Here is a 13633-nt window from a genome sequence, read left to right as displayed (position 1 = left end):
TCTTGAATTGTGCTGCCAGTGGTTACCCTTCACCCCATTATAGGTAAAGTCCCACCTCTGGCACCACACTTATTTTTTTTCTTTGTCTTTGATGTAAAATATTCACACAATGAAGTGTTTAGAATTACCTAATTTCAAGGATGCAAGTCAGTTAATTTTTACAAAGGTATAGATCTGGGTGCCTACCACTCAAATGAAAAAATATATACTATATATTTTCAATATCTTCAAGTGTTCCTTCATGCCACTTTCCACCACCCTACCTCCCGCCCAGGAACCATCGCTAGGACTCTGTCTTATTCATTAGGATGGCTGAGAAGAGTGATTCTATTTTTTTCCCATTTCAGATTTTTATGTAAATTCCAGTTAGTTAACATACAGTGCAATACTGTTTTGACAAGTAGAATTCAGTGATTCATTCCTTACAACATTCAGTGCTCATTATAACAAGTGCCCTCCTTAATATCACCCATCTAACCCCTCTCCCATGAACCTCCCTCCATCAGCCATCAGTTTGTTCTTTTTGAGTCTCTTATAGTTTGTTTCCCTCTCTCCTTTTTTTATTTTTTTTCTCCCTCCCATTTGTCCATCTATTTTGTTTCTTAAATTCCATGTATGAGTGAAATCATGGTATCCGACTTTCTCTGACTAACTTATTTCGCTTAGCATAATACATTCTACTTCCATCTACATTGTTCCAAAAGGCAACATTTCATTCTTTTTGATGGACATTTGGCTTCTTTCCATAGTCTGGTTATTTTTGATAATGTTGCTGTAAACATTGGGATACCCGTACTCCTTCAAATCAGTATTTTTGTATCCTTTGGGTAAATACTTAGTAGTGCAATTGCTGGACCACTTCTATTTTTATTTCTATTTTTAACTTTTTTAAAGTTTATTCAATTAATTTGAAGAGAAAGAGTGTGTGTGTGAGTAGGGGAGAGACAGAGAAAGAGGGAGAGAGAGAATCCCAAGCAGGTCTCATGCCATCATTCCAGAGTACTAGGTGGGGTTTGACCTCAGGAACTTCGAGACCATGACCTGAGACAAAATCAAGAGTCAAACTCTTAATAAACTGGGCCGCCCAGGAACCCACTATTTTTAACTATTGAGGAAGCTCCATACTTTTTTCTAGACTGTTTGCACCAGTTTGTATTCCCACCAACAGTGCAAATGGGTTCCCCTTTCTCTGCATTCTTGCCAACATCTGTTATTTCCTGTGTTGTTAATTTTAGCTATTCTAACAGTGAGGTGGTATCTCATAATAGTTTTGATTTCTCTTTCTCTTTTGATGAGTGATGTTGAGCATCTTTTCATGTACCTGTTAGCTATCTGTATGTCTTCCTTGGAAAAATATCTGTTTATGTCTTTTCCACATTTCTTAACTGGATTATTTGTTTTATGGGTGTTGAGTTTGGTAAGTTTTTTTTAGATCTCGGATACTAAAATTATTATTATCGGATATGTCATTTACAAATATCTTCTCTAAATTTGTAAGCTGCCTTTATTGATTATTTCCTTCACTGAACAGAAGCTTTTTATCTTGATGAAGTCCCAATAGTTAATTTTTGCTTTAGTTTCCTGTTTCCGGCCACATGTCTAGTAAGAAGTTGCTCCAGCCTAGGTCAAAAAGGTTGCTGCCTATATTCTCCTCTAGGAGTTGATAGTTTCTTGTCTCACATTTAGAGTTTTCATCTATTTTTAGTTTATTTTTATGTATAGTGTAAAAAAACTATTCCATTTTCATTCATCTGCATGTTGCTGTCCTGTTTTCTCAATACCATTTGTTGAAGAGCTTATCATTTATCCATTGGATATTCTTTCCTGCTTTGTCAAAGATTAGTTGACCATATACTTGTGAGTCCATTTTTGAGTTTTCTATTGTGTTCCATTCATCTATTTGTCTATTTTTGTGCCAGCACCACACTGTCTTGAGTACTACAGCTTTGTAATACAGCTTGACATCTAGAATTGTGATGCTTCCAGCTTTGCTTTTTTTTTTTCCCAAGATTGCTTTGGCTGTTTGGGTTCTTTTGTGATTCCATACAAATTTAAGATGTATTTGTTCTAGCTCTGTGAAAAATGCTGGAGTATTTTGATAGGGATTGCATTAAATGTGTACATTGTTTTGGTAGTATAGACATTTAAACAATATTTGTTCTTCCAATCCATGAGCATGGAATGTGTTTCCATTTCTTTGGGTCCTCTTCAGTTTCTTTCATGAGTTTTCTATAGGTTCCAGAATATAGACCCTTTACCTGTTTGGTTAGGTTTATTCCTAAGTATCTTATAATTTTGATGCATTTGTAAATGGGATCAATTCTTTGATTTGTTTTTCTGCTTCTTCATTGTTGGCATATAGAAATACAACAGATTTCTGTACATTGATTTTATATCCTGCCACTTTGCTGAATTTATGTATTAGTTTTAAAATTTTTTGGTAGGGGCTTTCAGGTATTTTATGTAAAGTATCATGTCATCTGCAAATAGTGAAAGTTTGAAGAGTTATTCTTGAGATTGGTGCCATACAGTGCCATGTTGTGGTTAGAATTAAGAGGGGAAAAAGAAAAGAAAGAAAAAATAAAGAAAGGAAAGGAAAAGAGAAAAGAAAAAGAAAGGAAAGAGGGAGGGAGATGGAGAAGGAAAAATAGAAAAACAGATAACAAGAAGCACAAGAAGGAAGGAAGGAAGGAAGGAAGGAAGGAAGGAAGGAAGGAAGGAAGGAAGGAAAGAAAGAAAGAAAGAAAGAAAGAAAGAAAGAAAGAAAGAAAGAAAGAAAGAAAGAAAGAAAGAAAGAAGGAAAGAAAGAAAGAAAGAAAGAAAGAAAGAAAGAAAGAAAGAAAGAAAGAAAGAAAGAAAGAAAAAGACAGATGGAAAGAAAGGGAAAGAGAAAGCAAGGAAAGGAAAAGATCTGTTTCCACAAATTGAAAGACTGTAAAGTCTGCTCATACCCCTTTCCCTAAGTTTGGGGCTACAGGCTCAATTGCCCTTTATATACTGGCCATGGAAATGTTCCCCTGAAAATTTAAACAAGATGAAGACTTTTATTTCATCAGGTCAATTTTTGTGACTCCACTGGCATATACCATAACCCAAAAAGCAGTGATTTTAGAAATACATATTAAAGAGAGCTATGTGCCCTCTAAGGGAGAAAAAGAAATTTTTTTCTGGGTAAAGTAGAAAAAAATTATATTTGTTTCTCACATATTACCTGAAGAATAATAAGAAGGAAGGATCAGTAATGCTTTTTTTATAAGGTTACAGTAAAGACAGAATTTGATCCACATTGTGAGTGGAATTCACAAATTTAATATACACACATATATATTATGCTTCTGTAAATAATGAGGATATTTTGTTAGTAAGAATTGCATATGTAATGTGAATATAAGAAAAGACAATAAATATTAAAATGACTCTTGTAGCTTTGTGTTCTGAAAGCATTTTTTAATTTTTAATTATTTTTGAGAGATAGAGAGAAAGACAGAGTGTGAGCAGAGGAGGGGTAGAGAGAGAGGGAGACATAGAATCTGAAGCAGCATCCAGGCTCTGAGCTGTTAGACACAGCCTGACACAGAGTACAACTGTGAGATCATGACCTGAACTGGAGTTGGAAGTTTAACCATCTGAGCCACCCAGGTGCCCATAAAAGCATTTTTTTTTAATTCTTAAGTTTTTAGCAGGAAATTTAATTGCTAGACATGAAAAGCAACAATTTCAATGTTGTTTGGCAAAATGAGCTGATTTTGCCTGCTTTGCTGTTACATTAGAAATCTCATATTATATGTATAAATATTTTTATCTTAAAATGATCTAGATTAATTAGCTAAATAATTTAAGTGCAAGAGTTGGAGACAAATGTCACTTATCTTGTATTCTGTTGAGCTTCAGCATATTTTTTTTTTGCAAAAAAAGAACTGAAAACCTATGCCTTCTAATTACATTTACTAAAGCTTGCCTAACTTTTAACATACCCAAACGAATGAAGCCCATCCATTAGGTGAAGATCATTTACTTTAAAAATTTGCTCTCTCAATTCAGTGTTTGTATGTTTGTTTTTTTGTTTTGTTTTGCCTTAAAAATATTTGGTCTTATTTAATTTAATGTATTTTGTTACCTGTATAAACATTTAATTAATACATTTTTCAGAATTGCTTGACACTTAAAAGTTGTAATTTTATTCTTAAAGATGATCTGATTGATCATCACCGTTGGTAGAATTTATTAGAGAAGAGAAGAAAATATATGAATTCCTGTAAAATAAGAAATATTTGTTCCTCGGATGCCTGGGTGTCTCAATCAGTTAAGCCTCTGACTTCAGCTCAGGGCATGATCTCAGAATTCGTGGGTTCGAGCCCAGCTTTGGGCTCTGTGCTGACAGTTCAGAGCCTGGAGCCTGCTTCGGATTCTGTCTCCCTCTCTCTCTGCCCCTCCCCTGCTTGTGCTGTGTCTTTCTTTCTCTCAAAAATAATTAAACATTAAAAACATAGTTAAAAAAATATTTGCTCCTGAAACCAATGTTACATTATATGCTAACTAACTAGAATTAAAATAAAAACTAAAAAAAAAAAAAAGAGAGCGGGTAGGGAAGGAACTCTTTGCTAAGTATAGGTAAGATGAATCATCAATCAATCTGTTCTGTACTTAATTAAAAATATCTATTGGCTTATTACAGGCAGAAGGATATAAGATAGTGGTCTCCTGAAAATTTACTCATTACTTTTTACCTATGAAGAAATACTCTGAATGAAGAGACTACAAATTTCACCGTTGTTAAAGGCTTCTGTTTCTAAGATATGTGTAAATTAGTAGGCCAAAGAGAGATAATTTAGCTTATTATTTTAAATCCCCTTAACCTGGTTTAGCTCATCTGTAATATCACGGCATAAAATCCTCATAGGCAAGAGGCTTTGGAAAGAGAGTGAAAAAAGAACTTGTTTTTAATGTGTAAATGTCAGACTCAGACCCAATTTCCATTATAATAAAGCAAAGGGCAGAGATATTTTAGATAATGCACATTAGCAACAAAATATGAAATTTTAGCTTTAATATGACCCTAATTTTAACTTAAATTTTATTTAAAAAGACCCAGTCATAACTTTAGAGTGTGTGTGTGTGTGTGTGTATGTGTGTGTGTGCGTGCGTGTGTGTGAGATATAGAAGAAAAATCTTTATGATATAGATTCTAACATCACTTGATGTTATTTGGATATACCGTGAAGCCATATGAAAACGCCATTTAAAATAAGGAATTATCATTTCTAGTCACAATTCTGATATTCATTGTGAGACTTTGGAATAATCATTTCTCTCTCCTGGTATCAACTTTGTTGTGCATTAAGTGAGGGTATGGTTAATTTTAGTAACTTCTTTTAGTAACTTCCCTTTAGGAAAAGAAATCTTATAGCAGAAAATAAGTAATATATAAAGCATAACTTTGGAAGCAGTTTAAAAGCTACTTGTCTTCCAGTCACATCCAGTACAGTAAAAACCTTCATAAACAAGGTTTCAGTGCAAACCTGAGGATAGAGAAATGTTAGGCAAGTTTGAACTTTCTCATGGAAAGGGACACTCTAAATTTTTTAAGGGCCACGTAACACATGAGAATTAAAATCTAACCAGGAAGCTTTGCAAAGGGAAGGAAAGTGGATTACATAAAGTTGGTACTTGGGTAGGTTTTCATCTAAATCAAAGTCTAAGATAATCGGATAGCAATGAGTTTATTTCTAGCTCAGAATATATATTTTATTTGGGAAAATGAAACAACACCTATGTAAATGATTTCTAAAAGGATTCACTCTATCAGAAGTACATCTTTGAATGTCATAGAGGATTTCTGGCAGATCCTCTTGACCTGATCACCAGAGGAGATTCCTTTTTTAAATTTAATCCACTCTACTCTAGTTATGAAGATGTCCTTAAGTCTGAGAAGGTCTAGGTATCTTTTTTCTTAGTTTTTTAAAATGTTTATTTATTTTTGAGAGACAGGGTGTGAGTAGGGGAGGGGGAGACACAGAATCTGAAGCAGACTCCATGCTCGGAACTGTCAGCACAGAGCCCCATGCAGGGCTTCACCTCACGAACAGCAAGATCATGACCTGAACCAAGGCGGCTGCTTAACTGACCTAGCCACCCAGGCACCAGGTGTCTTTGAATAAAAATCATAGAAGCAGTCCTTCTGCCTTCTATTCTTTTCATTTTCTCACTTAATCTTCTTAACAACCCCATGGGATAAAGCAGGATATATATAACTGTGCAAATTTTATAATTGTTGGATATGACTACTGGAAAAATTAGATGTGTCACCCAGGGATACGCAGGAAAGGAATGTCAGAGTTAGGCCTAAGACTCTTTTCACAAGGTCAGTGATATCAAATTTAGTGCATATACCATTGCCCAGAGAGACTGTTAAGAATTTAGATTTTGGAGTTCTCCTTCAGAAATCTAGGGATGGGTTCAGAAATAAGCACTTTAACAAGCATTCAATTAATGCAAAAGCAAGGCCCAGTTCTGAAACACACACACATATACATATATTATCTAAGGACAACAAACATAGCCCCCCAGCCGTTATATTCTTGATACAGGGCTTACCTACTTAATAGTGAAGGATATTCCCCAGAAAAAGGTCAAGATTTTAGTTCAAATTCATTATGTTTCCTGGAATTAATATGATATTAATGCAGTTGCTTAAAATAATCATTTAAAGCATATTTCCTATTTTGCATTATAGGAAAATTCTCCTGGGTATGACCTATCAGTAATGTGTTTATGTCAATCACTTGAATTCATTAATACTATTTCTCCATTGATTTAAACATATTAATTAGAACAAAGCCCACACCAGGAGTTGAACCCCTGATCTATATGCGCAGTATAATAATCATTGTACCATAGTGATTAGAATGATTATGGGGATACTGTGAAAAATTCATTTGCTGCAGCTAAGCCAACAACTTTATATTTGTGTTGAAAAACAATTACTGAGCTTAATTAGGAGCATGTAATGATGACAGCAGTTATTTCAGAGATTGATTCCAAAATTAAAGAGAGCTGGCAAACTAAGTGTGGTATATCCTTTGCTTCGAAAATGAGATGGAGCATGGAGGTCTAAAGATCATGCCCTGTAAGCAAATTTTGAAAGACAGTATTATAAAGCTGGTAAGGAGAATATTGGAGTCTTCAGAATGACCTAAAGACAGAAAATGTTTCTATTTTTATTTCTAATATGGAGAACAAAAAACTGTACATATTTTCTTAAAAAACTTTTTTGACAGAATAGTATACTGTTTTTGGCTATTGTCTTTCAACTTATTTTTATTAAAAAGACCTTGAGGGGCACCCGGGTGGCTCAGTTGGTTAAGCGTCTGACTGGCTTTGGTCATGATCTCATGGTTCATGAGTTTGAGCCCTGCGTCAGGCTCTTTACTGACGGCTAAGAGCCTGGAGCCTGCTTCGGAGTCTGTGTCTCCCTCTCTCTGCCCCTGCCCTGCTTGCACTCTGTCTCTCTCTCTCTCTCAAAAATAAATAAACATTTAAAAAATTAAATAAATAAAAAGTACTTGAGGCACACAAGAATTGGCTAAATAATTTTAAAGTGAAAGAGTTTATTGAAAACCTCTGATTGATTTGATACTTGGTCAATTACTTATTTAATATGATAGAGGATTACCTACATCTATATTTCTTTCATACTACAGTAGACATTTACCACACTCTACATTGGATGTTTCCAGATGCTCATAAAAAAGTCAGTGCACTTAGAATAACATTATAAATGTAATTTATTTATTACAGTTAGCCACCCTCATCAAAATATTTGTAATATAATCTTAGCATGAAGGGAAAAATAACAGCAAAGCTGGCATTGATCCTAAACATACATGGTTTGGAAATTGGCTGTATTCCATTAGAAAATGGCATTCATTTGTTTTTCTAAAAGAGTGATTGTCTTAATTCAATATTTTTAAGTGTCTTTTTTCCTAAATGATTTCTATGACTACACACTGCTTTGCCCTAAGAATAGATCTCATTAAATGCACAACATTTATACTTCAGGATGTCTGTATATTTTGAGGGAAGTTGGGTGGTGAAAGATGGGTTAAGGGGGTTTGATTAGAGATAATTACTGGGTATTTATTCAACTTAAAATGACCAAATGGAATTTATAAAACATCTTATCGTTCTTTGAAAATAAATGTAAGGCCCTTCTGCTACTTGATTCATGTCCTAAAGAATTGTTGACTAAAAGGTAAGTCAAGAGACTTTTTGCTGCCTAAAATAAAAATCCCTCAAACTGCATTTGTTTTATTAAAGAATAATTTTAGTTTGGCAGTTCTAAGTACTGTTGAAATATATTCAGCGTGGTTAATTTTCCAAGTAAGAAACTCACAGAGACAATCGTGTTCCAAAGTAGGTGGGTTATTATTGTTTTGTTCAGGCTCAAATTGGCATTGTAAAATCTTTACTGGCTTTCTTTATGCCATTTGTAATATACGCTTCTCAGATTTCTATCTCTAAATCATTTTCAAAGTCCAATTTTGCAGTGTCGGTTGTGAGTGTTCAGGTATGGTATATGTTATTTGAAAAGTCACTAAAGGAATAGAATGGCCAGTATTATTGACTGAATGTCTTAGTTTTATTTCGCATTTCAAGAGTTATGTTGCCTCTTTGTACACATCTGGGTGAATGTTTGTGATTCATAAAGAGTGGAAGATCTTTCAAATAGCCTAGTTATTGATATCACTGAGCTCCTGAAGACAGTCATATTTGGTGAAACTGAAGGCTTGTCTTCACATGTAACCATTTTTGTCGTCATTAATTTATTTTTTATTTTTAAATGTTTTTATTTATTTTTTGAGAGAGAGAGAGAGAGAGAGACAGTGTGAGCAGGGGAGAGTCAGAGAGAGAGGGAGACACAGAATCTGAAGACAGGCTCCAGACTCTGAGCTAGCTGTCAGCACAGAGCCCGATGCGGGGCTCGAACCCACGAACCGTGAGATCATGACCTGAACCAAAGTCAGATGCTTAACTGATTCAGCCACTCAAGTGCCCCCTCTTGTTAATTTAAATGGTCCTAGCAAATTAATAACTGTGTAAACACATACATACATACATGGTCTTAGCACTGCAACTGCATGTTGTTTAACATAAGGAGTGGCCAACTCTGTATATTATAACGTAACCTGATTTTTTTCTCTTGAAGGTGGAAGCAAAATGGTGCAGATATTGATTTTACCATGAGTTATCACTACAGGTTGGATGGAGGCAATTTGGCAATCAGTAGTCCTCGCACAGAGCAGGATATTGGCATGTACCAGTGCCTAGCCACCAACACTCTGGGGACAATTCTGAGTCGGAAGGCAAAACTCCAATTTGCATGTGAGTTCGTGGGGGGAAATTTAATCCCTGTGTTTTTTATTAATACCGTATTTTTGTTCATATTAAAAAATTTGCTTTGCCAATCATCTGTTCTTGGAGGGTGATTGATTTATGGAGTAAAAAATTTTAACAGTCTGCATTTAATGAATTCAGACTACTGGGAATAGTCAAAATCCTCTTTAAAAAAAGGAAGAAAATACCTGTGTTTATCTGTTTTATAAATTATATTGAGAAATGTCTTTAAAAGTTCCAAATATAAATATTAAGAAAAAGATATATGACATATGACTATTTTTCCTTTTTTCTTTTTTTTTTTTTCTTCTTTTTCATTATGTATTAGTGTGCAGAGCACAGGAAGAAAAAGCTGAGGGCAGAGATGTCTTTTGGGGGAGGTAAATGTTCTCCCGGGATAGTGATCACGCACCCACAGTTTGATGTAGGTGGAAATAAAGTGGTTGCCAAAGGCAGACTTTATATTAACTATAACAATGTCCAGCTGCATCACATAAATGTCATCCAAGTAATTACCTTGGTGACATTTGAGGACATTAGCAGATGAACAATAGACATATGGCTTCTTATATCCTTTATACATAGGGTTTCCGGGCACTGAAATGTTTCATATTGGATCCGGGGATAGCCTTGCTTGAAAGTAATTATATCTGTTAATGTGGATGAAATAGAAGCCTTGAATCTTTTTTCTTTATACCACCTCCTCCACCCCACTTATACCCATGTCTGCCTCAGAGGATATGTCAGGGGGCCAAAGAGTTAGTACCTAGCCCCTTGGGTGCTCATGGAAAGGTACATTCTGTTACTTTAAAAAAGTAATTGTTTTGGGGCGCCTGGGTGGCTTAGTCGGTAAAGGTCCGACTTTCGCTTAGGTCATGATCTCGCGGTTCATGGGTTCGAGCCCCGCGTCGGGCTCTGTGCTGACTGCCAGCTCAGAGCCTGGAGCCTATTTCAGAGTCTGTGTTTCCCTCTCTCTCTGACTGTCCCCTGCTCACGCTGTCTCTCTCTCCCTCTCTCTCCTAGAAATAAATAAAAAATATTAAAAAAAAAGTAATTGTTTTGAAATTTTATTAATAAAATATATGTTCAAAGCCTACATTGCAGAACTACTGTAGTCATCAACAGATATATGAATTAATAATTGAGTCTATCTCCCATTGCAAGTCTTATGTTCCAAAGATCCCTTGCTTCATATCCAGTTTCTTTTAGGTTGGCCATTTTCAGGATGGTCTTATTTCTGAGTGTGTGTGTGTGTGTGTGTGTATTCAGTCATATATACATTATATATAATATATAAGCATTATATTATAATATACACCATTATAATATGATATAGGTATATATGTACACACATATGTATGTAGTCATATACACACAGACACACATATATATGTACACACATGCATTGTTAAATGTATCTGAATGTGTTTATATATGTGTAAATAGATAATACAAAAGTTTACAGAGCCAGGTGGAATACGAACAAAGGCTGGTGGCTATGTTGAAAGAAAAAATAATGAGAGAAAATTATAGAAGGGACATATCTCAGCAAGGATAAGTTTTCCGATGGAAAAACACTCAACATCACTAAACATTATGCAAATGTAAATCAGAACTATAGTAAGATACTGCTTCATACCCATTAGGATGGCTATTATTAAAACACACCCACCCACGCCCCCTCCACACACACACACACACACACACACACAAGCAGAAAATAACAAATGTTTGCAAGGGTGTGGAAGAATTGGAACACTTGCGCATTAATGATAGGACTGAAGTGGTAGAGCCACTGGAAGACACTCTAGCAGTTCATGAAAAAATGTAATAAAATTACCACATGACACAGCAATTCCACTTCTATGTCTATACGTCAAAGAATTAAAGGCAGATAGGACTCGAACAGATATTTATATATCCATGTGTTTTTATTCTCAGTAGCTAAAAGGTGGAAACAATCCGAATGTCCATCAACAGATACACAGATAAAGAAAATGTAGAATGTGTGTGTGTGTGTGTGTATGTGTTTGTATGTATAGAATAGTATATTATCCAACTTTAAAAAAGGAATAAAATTCTGATACAACATGTATGATGAACCTTGAAAATATCCTGCTAAGTGAAATAAGCCAGATGCAGTAGGACAAATATTGCATGACTTCATATATCTGAGGTAACTAGAAGGGAGGATTCATAGAGACACAGGGCAGAGCAGCGACTGCTAGGGACTGGGTGAAAGGAAGATTTGGGAGTTAACTTTAATTAATACAGAGTTCCAGTTTGGGATGATGAAAAAGTTCTGGAGGTGAACTGTAGTAATGATTACATAATCTGAATGTGTTCCGTTCCACTAAATTGTGTGCACTTGAAAATGAATTAAAATGGTAAATTTTATGTTATGTGTTTTTTATCACTTTTAAAAAATATATCATCAGAATTCAGTGGAATGAAGTAATAATTTCCATTGGAATTTTTTCCTCCATCATAATTCTTTTTTTTTTTTATTTTTTTTATTTTTTTATTTATTTCTATGAGAGAGAGAGACAGCGTGAGCAGGGGAGGGTCAGAGAGAGAGGGAGTCACAGACTGAAACAGGCTCCAGGCTCTGAGCTGGCAGTCAGCACAGAGCCCGATGCGGGGCTCAAACCCACGAACCGCGAGATCATGACCTAAGCGAAAGTCGGACGCTTAACCGACTAAGCCACCCAGGCGCCCCTCCTCCATCATAATTCTTAAAAGAAAAGAAAAAGAGTAAGTTTTCTTTATTAAGTATCTGTTCTGGTACCTTTGTACAGAGAAAGTAAAGTCTGAATGCTAGTCTCCAACCAAAATGGAAAGTTCCCAAAGTGCAAGACCTGAATCTTCGATTTAATTTGAATTCCTCACCACCACCTTCATACATTCCCAACAATGCCCATTTTGGTAGAAAAGACTTTTGGTACATAGGATCACAATGGTAGTTGAATGCTAAGATTTTCGATACAGAAAGATCTGCATTCAAATTCTATCACTGTCAAATGTCTAGTGGTAAAATCAGGCCACCTCTAAACAATAGTAAGTGTCTGTTATGAAATTTAAACAATGGAATTATAGCATTATCCATAGGACAGTGACCTGGATTACTGGAGATAATGATTCCAAAGTCCCCATCCTTTATTGGCCCTTGTGAAATGGTAGCTCTCATTCTTCTTGCTATTTTTTACTACCTCCCTCAAATTGGCCAAACATTTACATATTTCAAACTGCCACAGTTACTCATAGAAAGATCTTCTAATTTTCATTTTAAAACTTTCTCCAGACTAGTTTCTTCTTCCCTTGTTTTCAAGATGTTTAGGTGCTTTGACATATATATATGTTAACTTTCATGAGCCTGTGAGATAAACACTATTGTTATTCCTTTTTTTACAGATTAGAAGCTTGAGGCTCACAAGATTGGGGCTTTTTAAAGGTACATTGTTAGAAAACCAGGTAACACTTGGAAATAAAAGTGGAGACTCTAAAACTCATGGCTTTCATGTTATAGTAGTTAGTCCTTCCCAGACACTGCCCACACAAAACACGTGTGCTTCTTTTTAAATTTAATTTGCTCTTGGCATAGTAATTGTCAAAATATTAAGCCATATCTTCAGGATAGTAAGCATCACAATAATCCTGGTGATAGATGCTGTTGATACCCTGTCCAGATACCTGTTAATGGACAACGTGCCCATCCCTATGCACCTCTTCTACTACTTATGCCCCAGACTCCTCAGGGGATCAGGCTGAAGCTGGACAACAACTGCAAACCCCATCTTGCTTAGCTCCTTCCCCCGCTCTTTCCTGCTTCCCTCCCTCCCTTTCTCCTGATTTCTCACTAAATTATACACACTTGAATGTCTGCCTCAGGCTCTGCTTCTATGAAACCCAAAGTAAGACAGACACTAAACATTTAATGTAAGATATTTGATCTATTTATTGATAGAAAAATTAAGTCCAGAAGCCCTAGTCCTGGGAATTTCTATAGTAAGAACAAAGCTATACATCAGAACAAAATTGTATCAACAACTCTGCTCCCTACAGGTTGGCAGACAATTGTATAGTGTCACCTTGACCTTCAGAACAAATGAACTATGAACAGCCTTTCAGAGCCTAACCTGTGCCTGGGAAAGACTCTGTAGGTACATACCTCTAGATAATTGATGGCCTTTGTTTGTAACTTTTATCCCAATGTTCAGCAATTCAAAAACACCCTCAGAGT

General features: G+C 35.5%; 1 protein-coding gene across 4 annotated transcripts in view; it reads left to right on the top strand.

Annotated features, from left to right (window-relative positions):
- Positions 1-9224: 9224 nt before the first annotated feature.
- Positions 9225-13633, top strand: part of CNTN6 (contactin 6) — a 172904-nt gene continuing 168495 nt past the window's right edge. For all 4 annotated transcript variants that reach the window (XM_039219879.1, XM_039219880.1, XM_039219878.1 and 1 more), the window contains exon 1: positions 9225-9381. In XM_039219879.1, the coding sequence (XP_039075810.1) occupies positions 9240-9381 (142 nt within the window). In that variant the 5' untranslated portion in view covers positions 9225-9239. The remainder of the gene's footprint in view (positions 9382-13633) is intronic.

The sequence above is a fragment of the Hyaena hyaena genome, unplaced genomic scaffold (genome assembly GCF_003009895.1).
Source record: "Hyaena hyaena isolate Hyena2069 unplaced genomic scaffold, ASM300989v1 scaffold_845, whole genome shotgun sequence".
Classification (NCBI taxonomy): Eukaryota; Metazoa; Chordata; class Mammalia; order Carnivora; family Hyaenidae; genus Hyaena; species Hyaena hyaena.
The sequence above is the reverse complement of the archived record's forward strand: the minus strand, read 5'-3'. Positions and strand labels throughout refer to the sequence as shown.